The 27140-nt window shown below is 40.8% G+C and overlaps 1 protein-coding gene across 1 annotated transcript in view; it reads right to left on the bottom strand.

The window, feature by feature from the left end:
* XDH (xanthine dehydrogenase) overlaps nucleotides 1-18588 on the bottom strand; it is a 47981-nt gene extending 29393 nt beyond the window's left edge. Inside the window, exons 1-11 of the mRNA XM_058019462.1 lie at nucleotides 18535-18588; nucleotides 11571-11628; nucleotides 9313-9409; nucleotides 8064-8172; nucleotides 6483-6609; nucleotides 5651-5712; nucleotides 4869-4937; nucleotides 4032-4100; nucleotides 3485-3571; nucleotides 666-807; nucleotides 2-94 (exon numbers count right to left, since the gene is read on the bottom strand). Coding sequence (XP_057875445.1) covers nucleotides 2-94; nucleotides 666-807; nucleotides 3485-3571; nucleotides 4032-4100; nucleotides 4869-4937; nucleotides 5651-5712; nucleotides 6483-6609; nucleotides 8064-8172; nucleotides 9313-9409; nucleotides 11571-11628; nucleotides 18535-18588 — 967 coding nt within the window. The remainder of the gene's footprint in view (nucleotide 1; nucleotides 95-665; nucleotides 808-3484; nucleotides 3572-4031; nucleotides 4101-4868; nucleotides 4938-5650; nucleotides 5713-6482; nucleotides 6610-8063; nucleotides 8173-9312; nucleotides 9410-11570; nucleotides 11629-18534) is intronic.
* Between the last annotated feature and the right edge of the window lie 8552 nt (nucleotides 18589-27140).

The following is a 27140-nucleotide window of genomic DNA, read 5'->3' on the forward strand; positions in this document are numbered from 1 at the left end:
CCTGTTTCAGTGTGCTGAACAGCATTCATTTCAGGGATCCATGCTGGTGCTATTATCACTGGATACAGGAAGTTCTTTAACCTCATCTCAATACCTTAAGGAAAAGACACTGTTTGGTACCTGTGACATGGCTACTGCTGCACATAGTCCTTCAAGAAAGGAAAATTAATACAATAAGCCCTACAACATTTAGAAATTATTTCATGAACCAGTTGCTCCAGACAACAGAATTACTAAATATGTCTGAACTCTCCTCCTCATCACTTATGTTTTCAAAAGTCTCTATTTGGTGTGAGAAGGCAGTAAGATTTCAAGTCTTGAGAATTTTCTCACTGAAAAGTCCTTCAAAACGAAGCTTTCACAACTGAATTAATTTCATTATGGGGACATTTCATGCTGTGTCACTTCCCTCTCCTCAAAATTCCACAAAGGCTCAGAGATCTGGAATAGCATTTTTTACACCTGCCACAGCAAAGAATGGAGAAAAACATTCACTGTGAGATTTTCTTCTCAGGTAGATTAAATCTGTTCCTACACACAACCTGAAAATAAATAGGTTTTTAAAAGCAATGACATGAAATAGGTTTCCATTTGCACTGTTCTCACAAAATACTTAATGGAAGGTTTTCCAACTGTTCATGATAAGCATCAGCTCTTTCTCTTACCCACTTCTGTGTTCCCCACAACAAGTTTGGCATTGGGGTACTGGGATTTGAGAGCCACCAGTTCATTGAGAGTCGTGGGCTGGATCCACATCACACGCTCACCCTTGAAACACATCTGCTTCTGCTGTTTGTTACTCTGGGTCTGCAGAAGGGAATTCAGACAGAGCTCAGCCCCTACATCCAGCCAAGAATCCCTGCTCACATGCTGCCCATGCCTGCGCCACACCGGGCTCCATCTCAGCCAAGTTACTGACAGGGGGTGGGGATAGCCACACTGTGGTTGGCAGTTTGCCATTCCCCATCCTTCTGCTGGATGTGATGGAAGTCTTTCTCATCCTGACAAAAGTTCTCCCCTTCCTGGTACTGCCAGGTGCATCCTGCTGCCACACCTCCCTAGCAAGATCTGTGCCAGCAAGCTCCATCTGACCAAGGCTTTGGCACATGCCTGTGGCTCCAGTTGCTTCAACGGGTTTTCCATTCTCATCTCAATCCAAAAATGCCAGTTTTTAGCACAGATGAACTGCAATTAACCTGCTAGGCCAGGTTCTGATTCCCCTTTTAACTACTTCACCCTGTGACTAAAAAAAACATGAAATCCACCCTTGGGCAGGAGAACATCTTGGAGAAGAAACAGAGGAGCCCTATCTCAAGCTGAATCTATCTCATGCTATGGTCTAAGAGAACCCACTCATGCTGTAGTTCATAACACATTTAAGCTGGGTACAGCAGCAGAATTAATGATTGAATTTCAGTTGTTAAATGTGAAGGAAGCTGTAAATGCATCATGTGCTGGATTGGATTCCTGGCTGGGACACATTGCTTAGGGGGAGGATCCTTGAAAAAGACAGGAATGAAACATGGAGAGGAACTCCTTTCACCTAACTATTAATGTCATTGTGAACCAACCAACTTTTACTCCTGCTGTGGTGAGGGGAGTTTTTTGAAAAGACAACTATTTGAGATATGTATTCAGCTACACCCTGCAATTCTGTAGTGGTTTTGCTTTGTCAATTTGCGATTTTATAGTTAATGTATTAATGTGTGATAGGTTTAGTCTTGGTTAATTATTAGTGTACTCATTTATTTTTTGTTGTGAGGTAGGATTAGGAGAAAGGTAAAGTAGGTTTGAAACACTAAAAGGGTATAAATGAAAGTTTATTAATAGTAACTAAAAGAAAGAGTAATAGGAATTAGAATAAAATATCTTTAGGACACTGCTCTTCCCCCCACAATCTTTTCTGTCCCAATGACAATGTAAAGAAACAACACCTAAAATTTCAGTCAGTTTACTACTTCTAAAATGGTCTTTTTTGTTAATGTTATGGAGACTTCTCTACAAGAAAAGTGGTTCTCTCTATGAATAGCAACTGTCTGGAGAAATCTGCAATTGTGAAATTCCTCTCATTTTCTACAAGTTTTTCTCACAGTTGTGTTTATGGGCCATGCCAATTTATGGGGTACTGTTTTGAAGATGAGTTGTTTAAAGGCAAAAGTTCTCATTATTTACTTTTGAAGTTTTCTTCTTAAGGGCACAAGATCTTTATTACTTTTTTGTCTTTCTCTGTTTGAACTTTTCATAGGATTACAGTTACTTTAACATTTGCTTACTTTAGTATGAAGGCCTTTGCTCGATATCTACAATTTGAATACTTTGATCTCTATATCTTTATATGTTTTAGGGAAAGAGTCTTTTTCCATATCTTTAAAAGAGGATTTCACCCTAAAACCAAAGGTATCTCTTCATTTCTTCTATCCAGGATTGCTTCTTCATTGACTTTGGTGTCTTCATGTTGTTGGTTGGACTCCATGATCTTTAATGTCTCTTCCAACCTGGTCATTCTGTGAATTCCTTTACATTGTCTGCATTTTTGTTCCTTCTCTCACTCAGGGGAGGACTGTAGCATTGAAAGAGTTAACATTTTGTTTGGAGTTAAGAGTTAATAGTTTGTAGATGATTACCTGACCCTGACCAGGCTTGGTAGTTTGTGGTGGGAACTGCGGCCAGGGGGGCTGATGGGCTCTCCTCTGCCCCACCCATGGTTATGGGTGAATATTTAATGGTGGTGGGATCTTGGCCAAGCCAGCCTAGCCCAGGGAAGCTCTTAGGGCTGGCAGGTCCAGCTTGGCGCTGCTCAGTAACCATAAGATGTCAGAAATGGCAGCCAGGCCCAACATCTTGCCCTACCCAAAAACCAACAGGGGGAAGATACCCTGGGAAAAGAGTCCAGGCCCACAGCAAAAACCACCCAACCCTTGTTACCTCTATCAGTCAGAAAAGAAAAAAATCCTGAGTTTCTTTCATCTTTAACATGTGTTTTTTACAAAAACACACAAACTTTCCAGTAGCTAAAAACTTTGCATCACTTCCATGAATGCCTCTCATACAAAACCCCACCACAAGTTCCTACTTCTCTTCCTACACTATAAAGGTAACACAGGGAGAAAAGCTCAGATATATCTGTATTTGATGCAGAAGTTAACATCTGACCTAGTCAATTGACATTTGGATTTTAGCTACGGTTCCACCCCCGGACAGGCAGTGACTGGGAAGGAAGGCAACCCAAGAGCAGAGAGACATATGGTGAGAACCAGAAAGAAAGCCAGACTGCTGGAGCAGGTACCTGGCCTGCAAATTTCTTCTAAGCCACCCTGGCTCAAACACCTTGTGTTTTATAAAATAGGGAAGGATTCATGCCCATGCCTTTTCATTCATTAGCAGCCATTTTCGCCCTGCCATTTCCTCAGGACAGAGTCACTCAAACCTTGTGCAGAACAACTAAGCCAACAAATCACCGCTATTTCTTTCTGAATGAACTTACCATCAACTCTGGTGGGAAGATTGGCTCCTGGGTGGGATCCAGTGGCTGGAACTCAGAAGAATTGAACAGATTGGAGGAGGTCATTGTCTGTGACAGAGAAAATGCAAATGGCTAATGACTGAGGAGAAAGCTCTCCATATATAACCACAACTCATTCCTCTTTCAACTCAAATCCCTGTTACTATTTTATTAAGCAAAATACGGCAAACACAGCAAAATTATGCCACCTGATTCAGCATTTAAGGTCCTCTAGTCATATTTTTCTGATTCCCCTGCATGTCTTGTCAGAACCCTCAACCCTGAACACACTAATACATTTTAGTCAATCAGAAGTGACATCTCTTTCACATTGGCATATCATGTCAAATACACCTTTTCTGAGGTAGGCTCTTCTGACCATAAAATGTAAATTAGTCTAAATTGCTTTGCCTAGATATTGATAAAATAAAAGCACCAGGCTTGGGCATGCAATGAGCCAGATCTAAGACTTTAAAACATCAGAAATAAAGGAAAAAGTACTACAAGTACTAGTTGAGAGGCACCTTACCACACTGTCCTCTTTTCCATTCATGCAGCAGCCTGGACCGTTGGCCTTGCCTCCACAGCAGCCCCCATTCTGAAGGGGAAAAAAGCACACTACAGCTGTTCTAAACATAGTCAGAATGTTGTGACTTGTACAGAATATAGTCCTCCTCTTTTATCAATCCCCAGATTTCAGAAATCTGCAATCACATTTTTCATTAATAAACTGCTTGAAAGAAAGGACTCCAAGCAGTCTTAATTGTTGGACTATTCCATGCAACACTGGATGCTTCCTAAAACCAATCCACAGAAATTCCTTGGAAATTTCTGGTAATGAATTTCATTGTATTCTCTGCTTCCTAAGTTTATTTTATACTCACACTACCTTAAGCACCAATTTCTTCTTTCCATTCCTTCATTTGTTTTGTACCTAGACTGATACATTCAATGTGATTAACTATTTTCCCCTCCAGATATTCCAAAAGATTTCAATTGCACAGTTTTGGAACAGAGAGAAAATTGCTTCATTCATCACTGCATGGCAAAGTTTGGGAAAGATCAGAGTGGGGAATTTAGACCCGTTTTCACAGAAAATGTATCACTTCAGTGCACCAGAAGCTGCTAAGTTGTCACCATGCTATTTGACAGAAGGGCTGCTCCTTGCAGACTCAGAAGGAACATTTTAAAACCCACATCGTGATGGCCATTGGGACATATATTCCCAGCATTTTCCAAGAGATAGACAACAAAAACTCAGAACTTCTGAGTACCTGCACCACAGCAGAGCCAGAGAGGTGTTAACACATCAGTGTTCCAATGCTATATTGAAAATTGAGGTTATGGGTCTTAACATCCAGCTTACCACGGTATTTTCCTTCCCACTACGACAGCATCCAGTGCCATTGGCAACTTTGCCACAGCAATTCATGTCCTGTGGGAACAAAAACTGCTCTAAGAAAAAAACATGCAGATTTCAAGGAAATTAAGTAGGGTTGATCTCCTTTTGAGAGAAATATCCAAAGCAGAGGGAAGGTACCAACCACATAGGTGTTTCTCTTGCCAATGGAAGGCAATATCCTGCAGTGTGTCATGCATGCCTACTGTGCTGATAAACCTCTTGTTCTGGTTTGGAACTACCCTGAGAAAATCCGTGGAAAAGCTTCATACTTCACCCAAACCAGCAGAAGAATTCTGGGCAAGAGCTATAAAATAGTGATTTCAACTTCTTTCCAGAGCTTTTCCTGCTCAAAAATGCAAATTTCTCCACAGCATGTCCCTACCCAGTGCACCATACCTTCACAGGCTGTCCACACCAGGAGCAGCTGCCAGCTGTATTACGCAGAGAGGATGAATTTTTCTGAGACTTACAGAAAAGAATTACAGAGTCTGATTTCTTGTAATCCAGAAAGATTCCATCAGATGGATGTTATTTAGGTGTCCCCAGGAAGTGGAGAGAGTAAAGTGTTTACTCTATCTGAATTATTAACACGTGAATCACATAAACAAAGGTCAAGAGCTGGAGCTGGGTTGTTGGAGCATATTTATTTCCTTCCTCCCTATTTCAGTTCGTGGCATGTTTCAGTAACAGAGAGAAAAACAGCAAGCTTTCCAGGTTTCTTTAACACGTCATCTAAAGCCACTTACTTTAGCAAATGTCCTGTATCCTTCCAGAATGGGTCTGTAGCCTGTACACCGACACAAGTTCCCTGCATTGTCAGAGCAAAAGGATAAGGATTTAGTGTCATCTGGCTAAAAATTTATATTCTTTTAAAACATTCTATTGTTTCCCATAAAAGCTTGTCAAATCTTGATACAGCTAATGAAAAAAATGGGAGGAGGAAAATTTCATTAGGAACCTTGCAACAACCCTACCATTCCTTTTTGTTGAAGTTTAAACTGAAATTCATTTAGAACAAATTCAATCTGTCTTATTCAGTATTCATTTATCTCAATTGTGTGAGTCTTATCAGTATACCAACTAGTCTGTCTCCTGAATTACACAGAGATTGCTTTCTTCTGCATCATCATTCCTCTCAGATCACTGCTGGAAGCACAGTGATGACTCTAACCTCAGCAATAACAGCAGCCTCTCACAGGATTTACACAGTTGGGTTCTGCCCCACTCCATCATTGCATGTTGCTGTCTTGGTCCTTGACTTGAGGACAAGTTCTCTGTCACTTCTGCAGGCTGTTGTGACAGCAATGAATAAACAAGGACACTTTCATGCCCCTCAAGGACAGGCCACCTTTTAGGCTCCTAATCCCGGACTGAGGCCACGTGGTCCTGCTTATGAACTATGACATTCATTTCATAGCACCTGGCTGGTATCCAAGTGAAAAAGCTACTTCTTAGCCTCACAGCCACCAGCTCTTTTTAACAAAATACATTAAATAATGGTGCGCCTCCATCCCACTGAGTGAAGCAGATGTAAATAAAGCAGAACAGGTTGCACCCCTGCAGGGCTGTGAATATTACCTTGGAAAGCATCTTCAATGTCCTCCATGTGGGGCTCGGGGTTGTTCCGAAGCAATGTGTACATGGACATGACAATGCCTGGAGTGCAAAAGCCACACTGGGACCCATGACTCTTGGCTATTCTCTCCTGAGATCAAGTAAAAACCACAATTAGCCCATAATATCAAGGTGAGTTCATTGTTGTGCTTGTTTCTATTCACAAGTGTTAAAAGCAAAACCCAGTGTCACAGAGGAGTTAAGATTATCATCAGATGTTCTCTGGTCAATTAATCTATGGGACAGCCTTCAAAGAGGAGAGCAGCTTGAAAAGTTTGCACCTAGGCTTTTATTGTATTTGTGGGGTGCCCTGGGGCAGGAAGGAATGGTGAATTTGACTCCATGTTCTTAGAAGGCTAATTTATTATTTTATGATACTGTATTATATTAAAGAATGCTATACTACACTAAAGAATACAGAAATGGTACTTACAGAAGGGTAAAAAGATAATAATGAAAACTTGTGACTCTCCCCAGAGTCTTGACACAGCTTGGCTGTGATTGGCCAGTGAGTGAAAAAACATCAAAAACTAATGAAACAATCACCAGTTGGATAACCAATCTCCAAAGACATTTCAAAGCAGCAAAACACAGGAGAAGCAAATGAGTTAGGAATTGTTTTCCTTTTTCTGAGAGGCTTCTCAGCTTCCCATGAGAAGAATCCTGGGCAAAGGGATTTTTCCAGAAAATGACTGCCACAGGCTTTGAACTCAAAATGTGACTGAGGGCCACTAGAAGATTCCAAGGAGATCAGGAATTCTTCATATTTACCATGTTAGTAAGCTTTGGGTTACCTGCCTAGACCTGATTTTGAATTTCAAAACTTAGCTGTCAGAATCTTCAGGTGGGAGGAGAGAAAAGAAGACAAAGACCAGACTGGCTGCCATCGATTCACGCACAATGAACTTATTTTTCACTTTGTTGTTCACTCCCTCAGATGCTGGCACAAGTCCTACCCCCTGTGCAAGCTGACATGAATCACAGTTTACTTTAAAGCAGCAGGTCTGACAAAGAGAGGCAAGGCTGCACTGTAACACCTTGCTACAAGAGCAAGGATGCACATTCCTGTCACTCCTTCTCACCAAGAATATTTTGAGACATCACTGAACCAAAACTTACTTCACTACTGCAGGGAAGGTTCCTAACTATGCAAGATCAGAAACCAAAGTCATTTGTGGAAGGCCATAGAAGAGCCCAAATTTATCTCATATTTCCTAGCTCCAGGTCATTAGATTGGCTTTCCTCACAACATCAATCTTCCCAGACCAGGATGTGGAGCAAATACAGCCATGCAAATGCAGCCCAAGGACAAAAGCACTGGCAATTCAGCCAGGATAGATGAGTTAACCTGTTGGGGCAGAACAGAACCCTAGAATTGTCTCAGGAGTTTGGTTCTGTCACTCAGCCATTCCTGCAAGTATGGATTGCTCATGTGGAGAGTCAGCCCCATGGCTTTAGTGGAGGTCCCAGTGTCCTGGAACAGGTTTAAGTAGCGCAAGAAGATATGCGTAGAAGGTTTTTAAGTTCCCAGTATTAATAGCTTACCTGGGCTGGGTGCAGCCTGGATTTGGTGTTTCCTATGCCTTCAACAGTAGTTACAGCCACATGATGCAGGGCACAGACAGGGAAGAGACAAGCATTGGCAGTATGGTGGCTAAAACACTACATTAAGGTTATTTCATTTGACAGCGCTGCCCAGCAAAGGAAAAATGGAACAGGAGGAGTGAAGAGTACTCAGAAGCTACAGCAGTGAACACAACAGGAGCATTTAAGTAGATGTGATACAACAATTAATTACAAATCAAGTCCTACAGCAGCACCCAGCAATCCAAAATTCTAATAAATTTCTCTTCCAGTTTGATTCAGGTATACACCATAGGATTTCACCTAGATACAGCAACTTTAAACATCATTGTTGCACATAACCCACGTAAGTAATTTACAGGGGCAGACTTCAAATACCAAGATGTTGTGCAGCTGGACCCTTGCAAAGTTACATAAGAGACTGGAGTTGTGTTGGTTTTTTTTTTCTTTTAGCTAGAAAGCTGTTTCTAGATGGCACACATGGGGAAAAAGTCTAGACTGAGGGTAAAAGAGATTAATGTTGCCAAAACTCATATAAGAGCTAGCTATTTTATCTCATTTCTATCAGGACAGAATAAGACCCTAAAGATAATCTAGTTCATGGTCATGCTATTAAGCAGAACCACTCAGACGATCCAAGTTACAGTACCTCCAAGCCTTATTCCACATATCTTAAAGATTTCAGTGCTTTCTATTCCCCACAGTAAAACTAAACTGAGGCCTGTCTCTGTCTCATCCTCTCTTTGAATTTCCCTTTGTTTTTATTCCATTGTTTCCTCTTTCAATTAATTAAAGTGAGAAGAGGAGGAAATTTTGTCTCAGGAAATAATTATGAAAGTTGCAGTACAAGTAGAGAAAAAAGTTAATATCTGCTGGCATACAGAAATGAGATTGTCATAATAAAATAACAATAAAGATTTTATCACAATAATCCTTATATGGTTTGCTGCAGGACAAAGTTAACATTAGAGTCAGTGCAGATATTGCTGGGCACAAAGAAATATTTCCTTATAAACACCATGCAATGCTTTAAAAAAAATACTTTCTTATCTCAGCCTTCTGAGCTTATGTTCTGAAAGTGAAAAATGTTTTGGCAGAAACATTCATTATATAACTTTTTTTTTTAAGTAGTACCATATCTGGTATGTCAGGAACCTGGATCTGTCCCCATTTTATTTCTCTGTTGCAGGGTTCAGATTGCAAAGGATACAGGATTTTCTTCCGGAAGGGATCATATTTGGATATCATAACAGTGCAAGCACCACATCCACCTTCTCCACAGCCTAGTTTGGTTCCACACAGGCCCACTGAGAGAACAGGAATTAGGGAAAACACGAAAAGAGTTGGCACAAACTTGCTCAAGTCATCAATCAAGGCTGAGGAACAAGTTCCTGCTGGAAGGAAATCACTCATTTCTTCTGCTAAATAATTTAACATAAGCAAAGTTTCAAAAGCTGGCATGTGACTATTGAGATCAACACCCAAACCCCTCATAAGGCCACAGCCCACACTCCAACACACTCTCAGAAACAAACAAAAAAAAAAATATCCTCAACTGCAACAGTTCCCACTTTCCATGAGTCAGAAAAGGAAATGACACAAGGGAGATAAAGCAGTGGTAATTGCTGAGCAGGAGCTGTTCAGGCACGCAGCCACATCCATGAGCCACACAGTGACATCCTCCTTTAGCACCTCTCAGCCTCTCAGTGGTGGGGCCGGGCTTCTCCCTGCACCTGGTGACTCCTACCACCCAGAAGGCTGCCAGGAAGGGCAGCCACTCAGGGCTACAAGTTACACGGTTTAGCACTGGCTGGGAGCTGCATTTGAACTGCTCACAAACTACCTGCATCTCCAAAGTCATGGTCTGGCCACCCCATTTCTGATGGCTTGCCAATTGATAGGGACAAAACCAGCCACGCACACTCCCCCAGGAGCCTGGGTCCCATAGCATCGTAGGAAGGAGACACTGAGAGCCAGAACTCATGGAGATGCACAGTACCCCTGCCCAGACACCGGGGAGCTCATTAGAAGGTAATTAGACATTTATTGCAAAGAGAATTGGCCAATGTTGAGAGACTTCTGGTGGGGTAAAAATCAGCTATTTCTTTGGCAATGGACGCTGAGTTGAGCTCATCAGTGCCTTTCCCTGTATCACAGAGCCTTTGGAAAAGCAACAGACACTGTGATAGAGGGAACTCAATCTTGACTTCACTGCAAACAGCGTGGCACTGTTTCTAGAGAATCATAGAATCATTTAGGTTGGAAAAGATCTTTAAGATCGTGAAGCCCAACCATAAACATAATGATGCCAAGTCCACCACAAAACCATGTCTTGGATGCAAACCTAAGGCTGCCAAATTCACAATTAAACCATGTCCTTAAAACCACCATTGCTTTGCATAGAACCACGTGCCTGCTTGAACAGAAATACAGCTTTCCCATGCCATCCAATGTTTCTCTTGACAATAGTGCTAACCTGCCTCAGCAAAACATGTTTCTCAAAGTGTTGTCTGACCCTAACAAGAACGCTCATGTAGAAGATCAGCAGGTTTTGAAGGGCTCAGATTCTCTCTTTACAAAGCTATTTGCATTAGTTATCTACAAGCTTAGACATAAAAGTTCTGGCAGTAAGACAGGCACACCCAGGCACAAGAGTAACACCACTTATATTTCCTCCTGACCTTTATCCATCTATGGTATACTCAGATAAAGAGAGCTGCTGATAGTTCTGCTGGGAACCTCCAAGAGGGGTTCCCAGCATTCATGTCCCTGTACTTCCCTCCTTCAGCTCCCAGACAAATGGAACACAGCAGCATGGCATGGATACACCAACACAGCTGTGAACAGTTTGGCAGGTGTACACACCCAGCTGGCCAGGCAAAAACTCAGAGAACATGGAATTACACTACCTGTGGGAGCAGAGCCTGATCATGACAGTAATAGCTACTCAGCTCCAGCAGCTGCTGTGACTCACATGGTGACCAGTTTCAAGCAGGGGTGAAACGTGACTGCACACCCATGGTACATGAGAGGAACCCCTGCCTCTGAACCTGCCTCCCTGGGCCATCTGATAAACAGCACAGGGTTATCAGTTATGGGATATTAGCTAGCCAATATGATGTTTTGGCCAGAAAATTCCTTATTCTTTTTGTGGAACAAGCTTACATTTCCTTCAATTTTATTGCCATCTCATTATTGCTTCCTTTCCATCATATTATAATTCTGTGAAATTACAAGTTTTTCCTTAAAGTATTAATAAATCATTTAAAGTATATAATTTAAAATTTGTTATTAAGTTTGGAATAGCAGCTGTAATCTTTGCTAGCAAGAAATACCAGACAATGCAAAGCATTCCCTCTTAAACTATGTGCAAAATCTCTGCCCAGTACTCAAGTGAAAGAACAGTAAACAATTATGAAATGCTGTAGGCATTTAAAGCCTTGTGCAGTTTTTTCTAGCAGTGGATACATTTTCTCCGTAGATAAGTTAGCAGGGTTGTTTCTGGATCCACATCTTTTTCCACCACCTGCAAGAAGGGAAAGATATTGATAAACACAAAACATTTTACAACACAGATAAATTACTTGCAAGGGGAAAGTTTGGTCTTTCTGCAACTTCTTTTCCAAAGCAGGAAGCAAAAAATCACAGATTATTTCAGCAATGTTGGTCATGTGTCCAGACACAAAGTTTCCTTGAATTTATTGTGTCAGAGGGAAGTATATACATTATATGCATCCGAATTTTTCAGTCATGGCAAACTAAGGCAAACCTAAAAAACCCTTCATCAAAAATGCCAAACAGTAGTGAGAAGACTTAGTGAGAAAAGGAAGAACTGTGTTTTGTACTAAAATCTTGGGTTCCTGACATGTCCCAAATGGTGTCTCATCTTTGTCAACTCCAAGTAACTGAACTCTGTCCTTTCTTTTACAGAGAAGAGAGAGAAAATGAGCAGATAAACAGAATGACAGAAAGAGCACCAGTAATAGGTTTTGCAGAGAAAAACCCCAACAGTGGAAAATGTAGTGTGACAACACAGGTGCAGCAGGATGGACAGCAAGTACAAATCCTCTGACGTTTCTCCTTCCTCCCTTGTAACATTAAATCAATGAGTATTACAGTAGTAGCCATCCTAAAGGTGGGACTACAAAATTCTAAGCAAAGAAAAAATTTTACTGCATATTTTGAGCCACCTCCATCCTATTAATGAGTTTATTAGAAGTTATCCATTAGACATAAAGCATTTTACTTTAACCTCTGCCCAGAGGTCACAAACCAAAATTCCACCCTTGTCACAGGGCTTGTCTTCCCCTTTTTCTGTTATTAATAAAGTGTCAAGAAACTTTTCCAAATTCACTGTGTGCCAGAATATAATCATGTTCTTGGCTCTTATTTATGCAAGTCCTAAGTACAATAGTTTATTTAAAGTAATCACCCCCAGTTTGAAGGACAAATTGAAACAGGGGTCATTTGTTCAAGTATTTTTTTTAAACTTTCTTTTCTCACTGATAAGAAACCTTCACCACCTCTGTCCTGCTCCAGTTTTATGCCTTTGACACGTGACATGGTTATCCTATAGAGACAAGGTTCATAATTCTAAAACAGTGAACTCAAACAGGAAGTAACTGATAAAATTGCTGCTGCAAAACACAACTGGTCACTTTTTGCACATCTCATTCCTTCACTGGGGATGATCTACAGGAAAAAAGAACCCATTCTAGTTGGGAATGTCATATTGCAGATCATGCAGCACCCATTGCTGCTATTCAGAGCAGAGTGCCCCTGTTCCCTCACCCCCTGGATGCATAGAAATCAATAAAAGCATGCAGAGGCTCTTCCATGACCAGGTTCAGAGTAAGCACATACAACCCTCTGCAGCACCTTGGCAAATAGACACGAGAAGGAAATTAAAAACATGACTGTGAGAAGACAAATGGCCTTTCAGAGCCATCCCACAGGCAAAGAGCCAGCCCCAGCAACTCCCACTGTCACACTGAGCTTCTTCCTCGTGTCTGTGCCAATGGCCATTGCAAACCCTTCCAAAGCAGCTTCCAAGATAGCCAGACACAAACAAGAAACTTTACAACACCTAAAGACTAATCTGTGCTTATATCAAAGAAAACACCAAGAGGTTTTATGGAAAGAGTGCAAGAAGTGCTCAGTTATGTACTCAAACCAAGCAATTAAAAGTTTGGCCCACTGGCTTCTTTTCAGGAAGCAGGAACTAAAAGACAGGCCCAGTCCTTCATTTTTCATTTAACCACTGATCTCCATGTACTTTTATTGATGTAAGAACGTGTGAAGTCCCAAAGCTGATGCTTTGCTCAACTTTATCAGAAAGTGTCTCCCACCACATCCCAGACAATCCTCAGCCTTAGTCTGTTCCAGCCAACTGCCCTGGATTGCTACTTCAGCCACTTCAAACTACTCCACTGGAGCTGCATACCTGCAGTCCTGGCAGAGACTAAGGATCTGAGGGAGATATGGGTAAGAGTTTGGAGAACATTCTGGATTAACACAGATCTCACACATCACACATCAAGGAATCATTTCTCTTCACTTCAGATTCCTGGTGGGAGGATGCTGGCTGATGAGTCTCTTTTGCTAGGCACAGAGTAAGAATTTTTTGCTGTTCTTGCCTTTTGCTCACTGTTGTTGATGCTGGCTTGTCCTCCAGCATATCATTCCTCCAGTGGTTTGTTGCAATCTCCTGCTGTGATTTGTTCTTAAAATATTTTAGAACCCTGTGGGTGGGGATAACACATCTTTTCTGATGCCCAGTACTATGTAATTCACAGCTCAATACCACAGCTCCTGCTCACCTCCCCCAGTGTCCTTGTACAGGAAGAAACTGAATTCTATCCATTGCCTTCTCTGGTTGTAGGATCAGACAACTTAGATACTGCAGTTAAAGAAATAGTTCCCTTTGGGTAAGTTCTTAGTGTTTGGCAATTTGTTTTATTTTTTTTTTAATCAAATGTCATATTGAAGATGTATCAGATTGATAATCATATTTTGACAATTTTAAACTGGATTTACTTCATTTGGCAGCTTAATTATTAATCAAATGCAGAAAGAAACATTGTTGAAAATGTTAGGATGGCACAGACAGTCAAATGACGCTCAACAAATTTACTCTGTACTGCTGTGTTTGTACTACACGTCTGTTTGCCTACTGATTCTGGGAATTTTAAATACCCATATCCACTTCAGCAGGGAGCCTAGTCTGGCCCTGAAGTTCTTTGTGCTTTTAAGTACCACACAGAGCAGATTCTGAAGCAGTTCTTCACACCTTTAGAGTGCATGGATTAGTGCAGAAAAATGTTGAACTCACTTCCCCATAATTTTATGTACAAAACTTCAATCTCAATAAATATTTTTGTTGTTCAATTTCTCTACCTGCCTCTCACAAATTCAGATAACTTTGCCTTTACAACACAAAGCATCATATTTAAATGATTATTCCCAGAAAGTTAGGGGGTTTTCAGTTTAAGGGAACAGTAGTTGAACAAGGTAAATAGAGGAACAGAAGGAAAGTGAAAAACTTTCCCATTTTACCAAACAGTGTGCTAAAATTTCCATCAGTTGGGATCTATAAATGAGAAGCAGGTGCTTTCCTGAAGGACAAGATCCCATTCAATCACTAATCCCTGGTCACTGATTAAGTTTCAGGAAGAGAAAGTGAAAGGTTTTCACCAGATTGCCACACAGCAGCTCAGACCAGTCACATATAAAGGTCCCCTAAGACATGAAAATCTGTGAATGTATTATTCCTGAAGACAATGAGAGATTTCAAATTCATTTATTAGGAAAAAGGATTAGAACACAGATGAACAAACTAAATATAATTGCACAATGTAAATTTGCTACTGGTCATGAGAACACTTTGTTCTGCTTTAAACTAGCACCCTGAAAGCTCCAAAGTCTCTGTTTATGTAGAACCCAGAGGTTCACAAAGCTCAGAAAAATCCTGTATTTTAGCTGGTCCCATCAGCAAAAAAATACTCAGACTTTGGAAGTGGTAAGAGGTCTAATGTGGCTTCCAGCATAGATCCTCCCTCAGCATTCAGAATAGAAATATTGACTCCAAGTGTTTAAACTAAAGTTACATGCTACATATGCATGAGACAGACTTGTCAGCCAAGAGAAAAAAAATTGCCTCTATTAGCTTTAAATTGAACATCCTGATTTGCATTCTAATCTAGGCAGACTATTAAGAGAACTTGGAGTTAGCAGTGTGCCAAGCTATATGCCCAATGAAATAAACAGTCCTGAATGTAAAGTGTGCTCAGCTGCTCCAAGGAGACTTTTCCTTGACACCAGTGCAGGCTGGGCTAATGTGAGAGAGAAGAAATTGCTGCAATCCATGTCCCTGTCTCACAAACCACCCCTTGGCATGTGGTTTTGTACAGCGACAGGACGTCAGCAGCCGATTTGCAATGTCATGAATTCACACAGCAGGAATCTTTCCCACTGGCCATGTTACCACACTCTCTGCATGAATCAGCTGAAATATGTAATCAGGATCACAGATGGATAGAACCATATTCTAACTTCAAATCATAGAATATACTGACTTGGAATAGACACACTAAAACCACCAAAGCTCAGCTCCTGGGCCTGCACAGAACACCCCAAGAATCCCAACAGGTGCCTGAGTCCAAATATTTCCTGAAATCTGTCAGCCTTGGTGCTGTGACCACTGCCCTGGGGAGCCCATTCCAGTGCCCAATCACCCTCTGGGTGAAAACCCTTTCCATAACCTCCCCTGATGGATGCTGTTTCCTCAGGTCCTGCCACTGGTCACCACTGAGAGGATATTAATGCCTGCCTCTCCACTTGCCCTCTTGCTAGCTGCTGTTCCAGCAGAATTGCACTTCCAGGCACTTCCCATCACTCCTTCCATCACATCACCTTTCACATGCTGCAATGTTCCAACAAACTCCACCTACACTGCCACAGATCAGAGTGCCCCAAGAGTCCAAATTCTCTCTCTTAAACCTGCATTTTCTCAGGCAGTAACTTGAGCCACTTTAGCAACACACACAAAGAACGGAATAGAAAAAAAAAAGCCACTGGAGGCTCTGGGTATAGCAAGTGAAACCTGCTCCTTCACTAGAACTGCCTGCTCCATGGGGCAGTGGAAAAAGATGCTAAGAGAGCTTTGACATTCAAATCAGTTGGTACCATTGGTAATATCAATCATCCCTTGGTGTTTGTTTTTGTTTTTTTTTCAGCCAAGCTGCCAAGATGACACTGTGATAAACCCCTTTACACATGCACATAGGCTTTCATAAACAAGAACAGCAGTTCCATTAAAATTGCTGAAACGCAACAAGGCCAATGTCACTCACAGAAAGTTTATTACCTGCAGGACACAGCAAGGACAGGCAGAAGAACCAAAATAAACAAGTTGTTTTTTGCTGATGGCCTTCAGGGCCTAGGCCACCATTTCTCCCCTTCTCTGCCTCACCTTACATGCATAAAAGAAATTCCCACAAGGCCAGCTCTGGGCTTTGATTAATAGACATTTTCATGTGTTAGCAAAAAGTTTTCTCCAGGAAGAACTTTTCTAACAATTTACACAGAGCAGTGCTCTTGTAATAACTGAGCACTAACCAGTGCTGAACCACCATTTGTAAATTCCTGCATGCAGGAATTTGTTCACAAACTCCTCATACCTACCATGAGAGGCCTATTGGTTTTGAACCTCAGCTGATCTGGCACCAGAATTACAGTTCTCTGATTAGGGCATATCAGAAAAAAACCAATCAAACAAGACAGGGCACTTGACTTGAATCAGGGTCTGGATTGCCCAACACATTTGTGGCAACCTCCTAATGCAAGAACTAAAGAGCTCCAAGTTCACCCTCTACAAACTGAGGTTCACAAAGGAGGCATCTCACAAAAACCTCACAGAGCAAGAAGACAACAAGTTAATGGTGTGCCACCTGTTGCCACCATAGCAGAATTCACCAGATAAAATTCACAGACCATCCTATGCCACAATTTCAATTACCAGACTCAATTAGTAGTCACAATTAACTTGGAGCTTCATGTTTTCATCTCTTTCTAGAAAGAATAAATGGCTGATATGTCAATTAACACATATGAACCACTACTAATCTGTGGGAGCAAAGCTTAAGTTGTCATCCTTCTCTATAAAAGCTCAGAACCAAGCCTGGGCTCTACATCAGCATTATATTTAACAACTCCATGACTAACTTTTACTGCACACTAGATAAAATTTGTTCTTCAGTAAACTGTTAATATATCAATAAAACAAAGCATCCCTATTAAATCCACTAGTGCCTCAGAAAGTTCTAATTCCAATCCAGTTTGGGACACAAAGTCATAACTAAAACCCCTAATTGTAGCTACACTCTCATCCACATTAAACAACCACGAAAAAGCAAAAAAGCAAAATGGATAGTAATCCTGTGCTAGTCTGTGAGGCAGGGCACAGAGCTTTTTAACCAACTGAGAATATTGTGTGATCCCTCAAGGGATTAAAAATTAATTGTCCAGGCCAAACCCTGTATAACATCTGATTTACACCCATAAGCAGTGCTCAGGGAAGGTTTGCAAACTCTTGCCTCCACACCAATGGGTAAGCAACCTTGGCCCCTTCCCTTCCCAGCAGGAAGCTGCTTTGGCACGAGTTCCCTTGCCCAAGTGTCTGGACAAGGGGAAGGTGGGAAGGCAGCACTGAGCTGAGCTCAGAAACAGAATTAACTTGGTAGTTGGTCCAAGAGTCAGCTTTGACTTTTGTAACAAGCCTTTGAAGAGGCATTGCTAGCCAGGCAAAGTCCAAACTGAGGAAAGGGAGATCCAGGACAAGCTGTTCAAATGTGTCCAGCACTTGCAATGAGCAGCCCAGCCTCCTGTCAGACACAGTCACTTCTCAGGTGATTGCCAGGAATCAGTATCAGTTCATGGGCTTTCATTCTGAAGAGTTTTCTAGCTTCTTAAATAGAAATGGAATAAACATTTCTCTAAATCCCTTTCAAAAACCGGATGTTAGAATTACTTATTGATGAATTATATATGGATGCTTCCATTTGAGTTGAATTTTCCAGATCTGTTGTAAATACTGAAATTATTTCTAGCAGGAATGCCTGTATTCAGCAGTGCACACTTATTTAAAAGTAGTTACATCAGAATTGCAGTAAATTATTGCCAACAAATCAAAAATGTAAAAGGAAAATTATGTAATTGTGTTACCCTTTGGATAATCCACAAGGTTAAACTCAAAGAAGAGAAGAAATAATTTTGCAAAGCAACATGTAGTCTTCACAATCTAATACTTAAAAGTCATGGAATGACTTTTAATACATTAAGAGTCATGTATTCTTATCAGAAAACTTCAGAGGAGGAAAAAGATGACTAGAAAAGTAAGTGATCAAGCTGGACAGAAAGCTGGAATCCTCCTTACCTTTTTACCATTCACAAAGAAAACCAGCTCATCCCCTGCCTGGTTGGGAGCCATCCTGCACACCTCCCCAAGTTCACTCCAGCAGGGCCACAGAGCAGCCTTGTGAGAGCAGCCCTACTCCCCAGAGCACAGTGAGCACCAGCCACACACCCAGGTGACCCGAGTGTGCCTCCACAATGTTTGACTTTATTCTCACCCCGGTGCCCTGTGAGAGCCCATGTTATATAAGAGGCAATGCAGAGGCGTGCCAGCTGCCTGTGGTTGGTGCTCCTGCAGCCCTAATGACCGCAGAGCAGCTGGAAGCACAGAGTGACCCGCCCCCTTTTATATAGCAGAGGATCACAATTCAGCTGCATTCCCTTCCGATGATCCTGCCAGGCTTGGGGCACTGCTGGCAGCCACCAGCAAGGAATTCACAGGGGTTTTGCAATGCAATGCAAACTTCAGGGGAGGGAGGGAGGGAGGGGGCGTTCTCCCAGCTATCCCTCACCAAATATTGACAAGAAAAAGCTGTTTCCCTTGTTCTGTGCACAGCCATCCTCCTGGCATTCACCACACAGAGGTCTCTAATGACAGCACCTGCTTATTTAAAAAACTCCTTGATATGTGCTCATCTGCTGCTAGGCTTTCACTATTTTTCCTTGCAGTTCTAAAGCTGCAATACCCTCTACCTGGGAGGACATAATTTAAACAGGTATGTGTTTGTCCACATAAAAGCAGTTCTAGAGAGCTGGCACTCTGATATCCAGTACCTCTTTTGAGGTGCTAGGCTAAAACCCAGCACCTCAAATAATGTTTGCACTGGGCCCTTACAGCACTTAGTCTTACCTGTTTTGGCTTAATCCTCACATCCTGGCTCCTGGGTGCACGTTGCCAGTGAAATATAGAGGAAAACCAAGGAATTTTTGTCTTCCATTTCCCTGGTGGTGGTTTCTTCTGGTTTCTCCATTACACAACCACATATTTTGCATTAAGCCTTCCTGCTTATTTCTTCCAAACCTGTCGGCAGAATCATCCACGTGATGGAAGAATCCATATGACAGGCATTGGTTCAATGAACAAGATATCTAAACAGCTACTTCCAGTTTAAAATTCCACCACAAAGCAGCACAGGTCCAAAGTCCCATGGAAGTTTCCTAGCACTGTACCTTATCCTGCCTGCCCCATTCTGATTCTTGTGATTTTGCTTTCCTTCTTCAGTTTCAGTTATTTTCTATTAGGTTTTTAAAATTATTTCTTTTAAATACCTAGAAAAGCACTATATCTTCTCAGGAGCCTCTCTGAATAATTAATAAGATAACAAAGCCTAATTAAATTACAATTTTCAAAAATAGTCCTTCAGTATTACAGAAACATTTCACAGTGAACACAATACATACATTATTTTTACCAGCTTTTATCATCTGTTTCATCTATTCTGTTTTCCCAGTCTATACCCTAGAAAAGCTATTTCATAACTAATGTCAAACACCATTTCAGCCTTCTTTATAGGCATTTCAGTTTGCTGAGAGTTCACAGCAAATTTGTGCTTAAAACCAGCTGCCTTAATCTATGTTTTCAGTGAGGTTGTGCATAGCTGAACCAGTGCTGACACCTATTGTCTGGCACCTCCCACTTTGCAATATCAGAGTACCAGAAAAAGCCCTTTTCTCCAGGTAATCTTAAGCTCTGTTGCTTGGTATTTCGGTGCAAAATTTACACAAGCACTACCCTCACATAGCAAGCTTCAATCTCAAAATTAGTGTACACAAGGTTACTACTCATTAATAGTTTTGTAATATTTCAAATAACAATTGTTACTCATAACCACAATTAACATGTTATTACAGCAACCTTAAAGCAACTAGCCATTACAGCATTAAGACCAAAATCAAACTTGTTTAGTTTCCTGATCTGTGTTTTCCATAATGCATGATGCAGTTCTTAGGTTTAAAGAACATTTCCAATCATATCATCACTTTTTAAAGGAATCCCATACTCAAATTTCTGCTTAGCCTTGGTGATAGCATTATAGGTAAACTTTTGCTTCCTGCTAAATCAGTAAACAGCACTTTATGATATTCCATCACAGGAATTTGATCTATCAACCTACTATATGCCCAAGACAAAACTAAAGGTAAACACAGCCATAATTATGATCTCTATTTGTAGATTACATGGCAATTTAAAACTTCAGACCTCATCTCAACACAGTGACTGATCACACAGCACCAAATTCACTCATTCTCTCATCACCCTGATGGGATAGTCTATTACTACACCCATTTCAAGGGCAGAGAACCAAGACATACAGAACAGCAATTTTCCTAGTGCTCTCAATAACTCTGGAGCATGAGAGTGTGTGCTGTTGAAATCTTTTTCCATTTCCTGGAATCCCACGTGCTCTGAAACACAGAGGATTACAAGAAATCAGAGAGAAGAAAGTGAAAGCTAAAAAAAGCAAACTCACAAAATCCTCAACACAACTTCCTTAACTGAACTAAAAGAGAAAAGTTGCCTCAATCAAACAAAAATTAGTTATTAGACAAAGCATTCTGACTTACCAGTCAGATAAATTCTAGCAGGTTTTCCATTTTAGAAACCATCCCTTTGCCCACTAATAACTCTGAGATTGGAATGGTTTAGGAGTTCAAAATTTCTTGCAGTCTCATTCACTCACTAAAGAGCTCAGAAAGCAGTTGATATTAGTCAAGAATTTTTTTTTTAAAGCAGCTGACTGTCCTCATTCTGACTGGTTAGTCCTGCAGACCTGGCTGTTGTAATCATTATAATAATCATCTCTTCTGCAGATGATCATGTGTACCTCAATAAATAGAGTGAAATTTATGGAAACACTATTCCTGCCAGGAGTTGACTGCCAGAATTGGGTAAATGGATGAAAGTACAACAAGGAAACAATGCCAGGGGTAATAAAGGAGGAGATTTAAACAATTAGAAGTGAGATTTGTTGCTCTGTTCTCACATTCCTCTTTCCAGGTAACAGGAAAGAAGAAACAGGTGAGTCTGAAGAGAATTCTATTAAGGGATTTATGTGGAGCAATTTTTAAAGCAAATACAAAAGAAAAGAGTCCCAAGTCAGTGCTTTAATGCAGTAACCCTGTATCAAGAAGCTTCCAGTGTCTGCACACTCACTGTGTCCCCTGCCCCTCTGGAGCCACTGTTGCTAAACCATTTTGGACAGCATCTTCCCCCTGAAGTGGAAATAACCTGTTTGCCTTAGTTCTGGTGACTCCTCCTCTGTTGGCTCATGTATCCTTTGTGGGAACACACACTGGAGTCTCTTCAGGGATCTCAAGAGGTCTCCCTGCACTTGCTGTTATCAGGGTCAGCCACGAGGGCATACAAGGTTAATTAGAGCTGTGCACACCATCTCTTACTTCTTAAAAATCCCTTTTTAGAGCCTCAGCTATTGGTGGTTGTGGCTTTTGTTCTGTGTTCTCTATATGAGTTTTAAAAACCCCAAAACATCATAGAGGAATGATTATAAATTAAGTGTAAAGACAGAGTGTGTGACCTGAGGACATTTGTTCTTCTCTTTGGCATCTCCTACCAGCCACTGGGGAAGACAGGTTCCTAAAAAAATGGGCCTTGTATCTCTGGATAGGGACAGTCAGTCTTTATTGCCGAAGTCTCCAAAAAGAGCTCAAAGAAACAAAACCATTGGGGATCCTAATACAGACAGTAAACTTAATACCCTACAATAACAAAATACTCCAAAAAGCCCCAATGAAACGAGCCCCCCCGCAAAAAGTAGCTCCACATAAAGTTGCCATATGATTATGAAAGTAAGGTACTGCACATTTTTCAAAGGCATTTCTCAGAAATTAAAAAAAATAAATTATGTTCATACAGTTTTCTGTTAGGGGTAAATTCCTTCATGGTTACAGACATTTGAGAAGTATCATCGTTACAAAGCAAATATAAATTTGATTTCCCCATTGAGGTTTGTGAGTGGATACTAGCTCATTATTCATGAATCATTAATCATTCAGTGTTCAGCTTCTAATTGTACAAATATTGTCTAATTATCCAGATTTATTGCATGAATTATGATCTCTTCACCTGCTTTTGAAGATGGGTGGAGTTTAATTATAGCTCTTTTCTTTGTCCTACCACCTGTCTTCCTATGAGAGCAAGAAATGAGCAAGGTTAGCCAATGCAGCCTTCTGTTGAGGAGTCCTGGTTGTCACTATTCATCACAATAATTAGCAGAGTATGACTGATTTCAGTTCATTCAGTGTTTCTCCCATTGCCTATTTCCAGTGGGCCAAATAAAGGATGTTTCAGATATCTGACCTGAAAAGCAACTTCTTTTCAAGCAGGCCTATTAACATGAGTTCCCTGTCTCCAGCAGCACCAAACTTGACACCTATCAGTTGTTTTTTACCTGCTTCCAGGTACCATGTGAGGGAAACTTCCTGTACCTGTCCTGATAATCTAACTCAATAAAACTGTACATTCTTCATCTTTGTTTCCTATCATCTGTTGACATTTTAGGACCATCTTTTGTGTTTAAACATTAGATCACTGTCCCAGAAGGAGGCAGGGTTCCCTTGCAGAGACTGCCTGTTGCCCCTGTCACAGGAGGAAGCATTTTCTCCAGTGGGTATTCCAAGGAAGAAAGGGCAGGGAAGCAGCTGCAAGAACCACACCAGGTTCTTCATTCTTCTGCACAGCTGCTAAAGCACTGCCTCTCTGGCATCTAACAATCCCATTATATTCCAAGATCCCTGCACAGGTAAGTAGGAGCGTCTGGGCCACATTAAGTGAAAACTAGTTCCCATACCATACCCATGCATGGCTAAATTTCCACTGCTTTTCTTCACAGGAGAGAGTCTCTACACAAAAGGCTGCCTTGCTTGTCCTGTTCTGCCCCTGTGAAGATATGAATTAATTTTGTTTTGGCAATGGTAATACCTAGTTTGCTCTTGTCTATACACTGGATGCAGTCTAGCATCTGGCTCCTTTTCAAAACTCTGATACCAGCTATATGAAGTACATTTCTATTTCATATACTGTCCTGAACCTGCCTGGGCATCTGCACAAATCCTCTGGCTGCTCTGTGTATCTCACTGGTAATTCTTTCCTCATTTCAGAATGAGTTATTTTGATGGGCAGTTCATTTGAAAACCAAGAAATCCTCCACAGCTGCTTCTGCTAACAAAGAAACAAAAATGTTTTCCTGAATCAACCAAACATTTCACTGCTCCATCTAGGGAGGGTTTTGTATGCCAAAAGCTTGTAAGCATCCCCCAACTATGTGAGTCTGCCTAAGAAAGGCTGCCTAAACAGAGACCTGCACTTAATACCTTGTACTGTGATTTCCCTCTAGTTCCCATCATTAAGACTACCTACCTAAACTGGACAAGCATGGCAAGGCAACACCACAGAGACTTTCAGAAGAGTTTTATTATTATCAAAGTGCAGGAGAGCAGATGCCATCACCATCACTGAAACAGGCCAGTTGTCTCAAACTGCAGCCATCATGGTCAGCTGGTATCCCCCAGACTCTCTTGATTTCTCTTCAAAACAAATACATTCTAAATAATTTTCCACTAAGCTATAGTAACAGACCATAAACATCAAGCAGGAAACAAAAAGACAGTTCTGGCTCAAGAGCACTTGCTATAAACCCAGCATGCATCATTTAAGGTGAAAATTAGAAAAGCCATACCCATTATAGCAGTAACATTGAGGAATGTCCTTCCAAGAGAAGCAGTGCATGAAAAAGAAGATGAACTGCTTGAAAACTGAAAATTGAAGAGCCTACAAAGTGGATAATATCTTAAGCACATATTGCAGAAGTTGAAACTTAAATTACTTCAAGTCCTGTGTTTCTCCTCCAATCCTACCTAGTGTCCACAAGACAGATTTTTCTCAAGTCATGTTCCTGATATCCTACTGTCTCAACTTGAAGTAAAAGAGCCTTCTTAGCATCAAATTTAGTTTATTAAGAACAGACAGGGAAGCAAACTGACTGCTTGTAGAAAGCCTGTAATGATGTACATCTAAAATGTGTCTTTGAATCCCTGGCTACTCAGAAGATCTATTTTTAATTGCCTGGATTATTTTCAAACAGAAGTACCTCAGTCAGACTTGTTGTTTTCAGCAATATGCCCAAGTAAGAACATTTAAGGGCAGTAAATAGAAGTCCTATACCATCATTCCTGAAGCTTTCTAATTCATGAAGAACAAGTTACTTCCACTTTTCAAGAATTCTATTGGACAACAGTTAAAAGAGATTAATACATTACTGCCATTGTGCTATTTCAAATGCTTGCATGATGAACGTGAAGATCTCAAATATTTCTGATCATTTGCCATGATTGCCCTTTATATCACCTGATGACAGATACCACAAAGTCTTCATCTACCTTCTGAATTGGAATGCCTTCCTTTTCTAATAAAAAAGGCTTCCCCCACTGTCATTTTATATCCAATATTATTATACATGAGGACAAAAGGTAAAGCTGATAGTTTTCATGGGTTGGCAGGAGGCTACTTTGCATCATTCAAGAAGTCACTTTGAGGTTTTGATATTTACTGACAAAATAATTACAGGCTGTTGCAATAAAATAGCCAGCATGACTAATGAAGACACCTCACCAGAGTGCAGATATACCTGAGCTTTTCAGAGAACGCTGATGAAGTATCTTGATGTAAACATGATTAATAACCTTGTTAAAGTAAGATGACAAGATGGGCTTTAACCAAACAGCTTAGAAAAACACTTGAGAAAAATGGTGAAAGTGTAAGATAAAGATGTGTGGACGCAGAAATGCTCAAATTTTCTTTTCCCAGGCCAAGGGAAGTTGTGACCCAAGGGTTAACAAGGTTGGGACTGCAGAAATTGATAATGGACTACCAGTTGTTTCCTGCTATGTTATCTCTATGGATAGCAATACAGGAATGTCCAATCACACCTGCCTGGCTTCTGCTGAATAAACCTGTGATTTCCTTGCAATGGTTTTTCAGCGATCCTTCCAGGAGATAAATCAGCTCTGGAAGAGCAAATTCAAGTTAAGCAGTTAAAGGAGCCAACACTACTCACTTTGTTAAAGACAGCACAAAACCAAAGGTTTTACTCCCTTGAACAAAGTATAAGCTATTCCATATAAACAAAAACACAGTGGAGTGGAATTCACAACTCCATATCCATCTCCCCTTAAAGACCATAATGGCTCCAATCCTAATTGGATTACACACATAAAAGCATTTCTGTCCCAGAGAAGCTGCACAGTGGTCCTAAAATATAATTTGGTTTATCACCACAATAGAATACTTGAGATACAAGGGAGATAATTTCATTTCTGTGTCATAAAGCTTGTGATCTACAACAAAAGCTTCAGAGAAAAAAAAGGGGGGGGCTAAAACAGCCCAGAGGAAAGACCTATTTCTATTCTTACAATTTTTATGGTGGTAATTACTGCAGCAGATAATAGCTTTTAGAAGGGACTAGTGTAGAGCCTGTAACATGCAACATCCTGCATATTCTATGTCTGACAGAATGTTGACCACAAAGATGCAAACAGTAGCCAGCACTGAGAGCTGAAATATCACAAGTAAAACTGACAGGATTCCAGCATCAGCACCAAATACCCACATCCTGAGGAATTTCAGTGGCCATCTGAAGTACCCTCTTTTTTCCATCATCACATCATCCCATATCACAGCTATGCACAGCAGAAAAGTCAGATCCTTATTTTAGTGAATTGATCTGCTGCTCTGGTCAGCAAATATTTGTTCCCAGTATTTACTTGTTCTGATTTAATCTTCTTAATTCAGAAAGTTATTGTTGTCTTTATTCACCATCACATTTACAGTGATGGTGAATAAAGAGGAGGAGCAAGGCCCCAGTCTGTTATTCCCTGCTCTGCCACTTCCCCTTCAGACAGAGGAGCTGCAGAAGAGGGGAAGAACCACAACAAGCAGAAGACTCAGGAGTGGCAGCCAGTGAGAGATGTGATGATTATCCCTTTAGAAACAGCTAAATGTGATGGTAGACAGGCTTTCACTAGACACTGCTCCAGAACTTGTATTTGATTCTTCAAAGGCTGGTGTTATTTCTTATACTTGCCTTTTCCTTTACAAAATGAAGACCTTAACCAAGCTGGTCTTCAAACCTCCCCTTTGATCCATTTACTGGAGTCACTACCTTTTACAATTTTTTAAGTGTACAAAGCCATCCTTATAAAAGAAAGACTCTTAGAAAATTACTCTGTTATATACATTACACTTCTCAATTCTATATGGATTAAAAAAAAAGCTATTTTCACCTTAGAAAAGAAGTTACTTCATTACAAAAGCTGGACAACCTGCCCAAACAGCAGGACAAACATTGAGGACACCAAGGGTGAAATGTTCAAGAGTACTCAGTGCTGAGTTCTTTACTCACTACACTCAGTAGGAGAGAAGTTAAATAAACATCAAATGGTTTCTGAATATTTCCACCTAGTGAGAAACCATCCACTGTTTTCACTGAGACTAGAATCTGGACCCAGAACCTGTACCCTGTTGACTGAAACATAACATGTACATATCTCCACTTTGTTTACAGTTCTCAGGACTGATGCCCCAGAAAAAAAAAATGATGCAAAGCCAAAGTA

This window comes from Melospiza georgiana, chromosome 3 (assembly GCF_028018845.1).
Source record: "Melospiza georgiana isolate bMelGeo1 chromosome 3, bMelGeo1.pri, whole genome shotgun sequence".
NCBI classification, from domain to species: domain Eukaryota; kingdom Metazoa; phylum Chordata; class Aves; order Passeriformes; family Passerellidae; genus Melospiza; species Melospiza georgiana.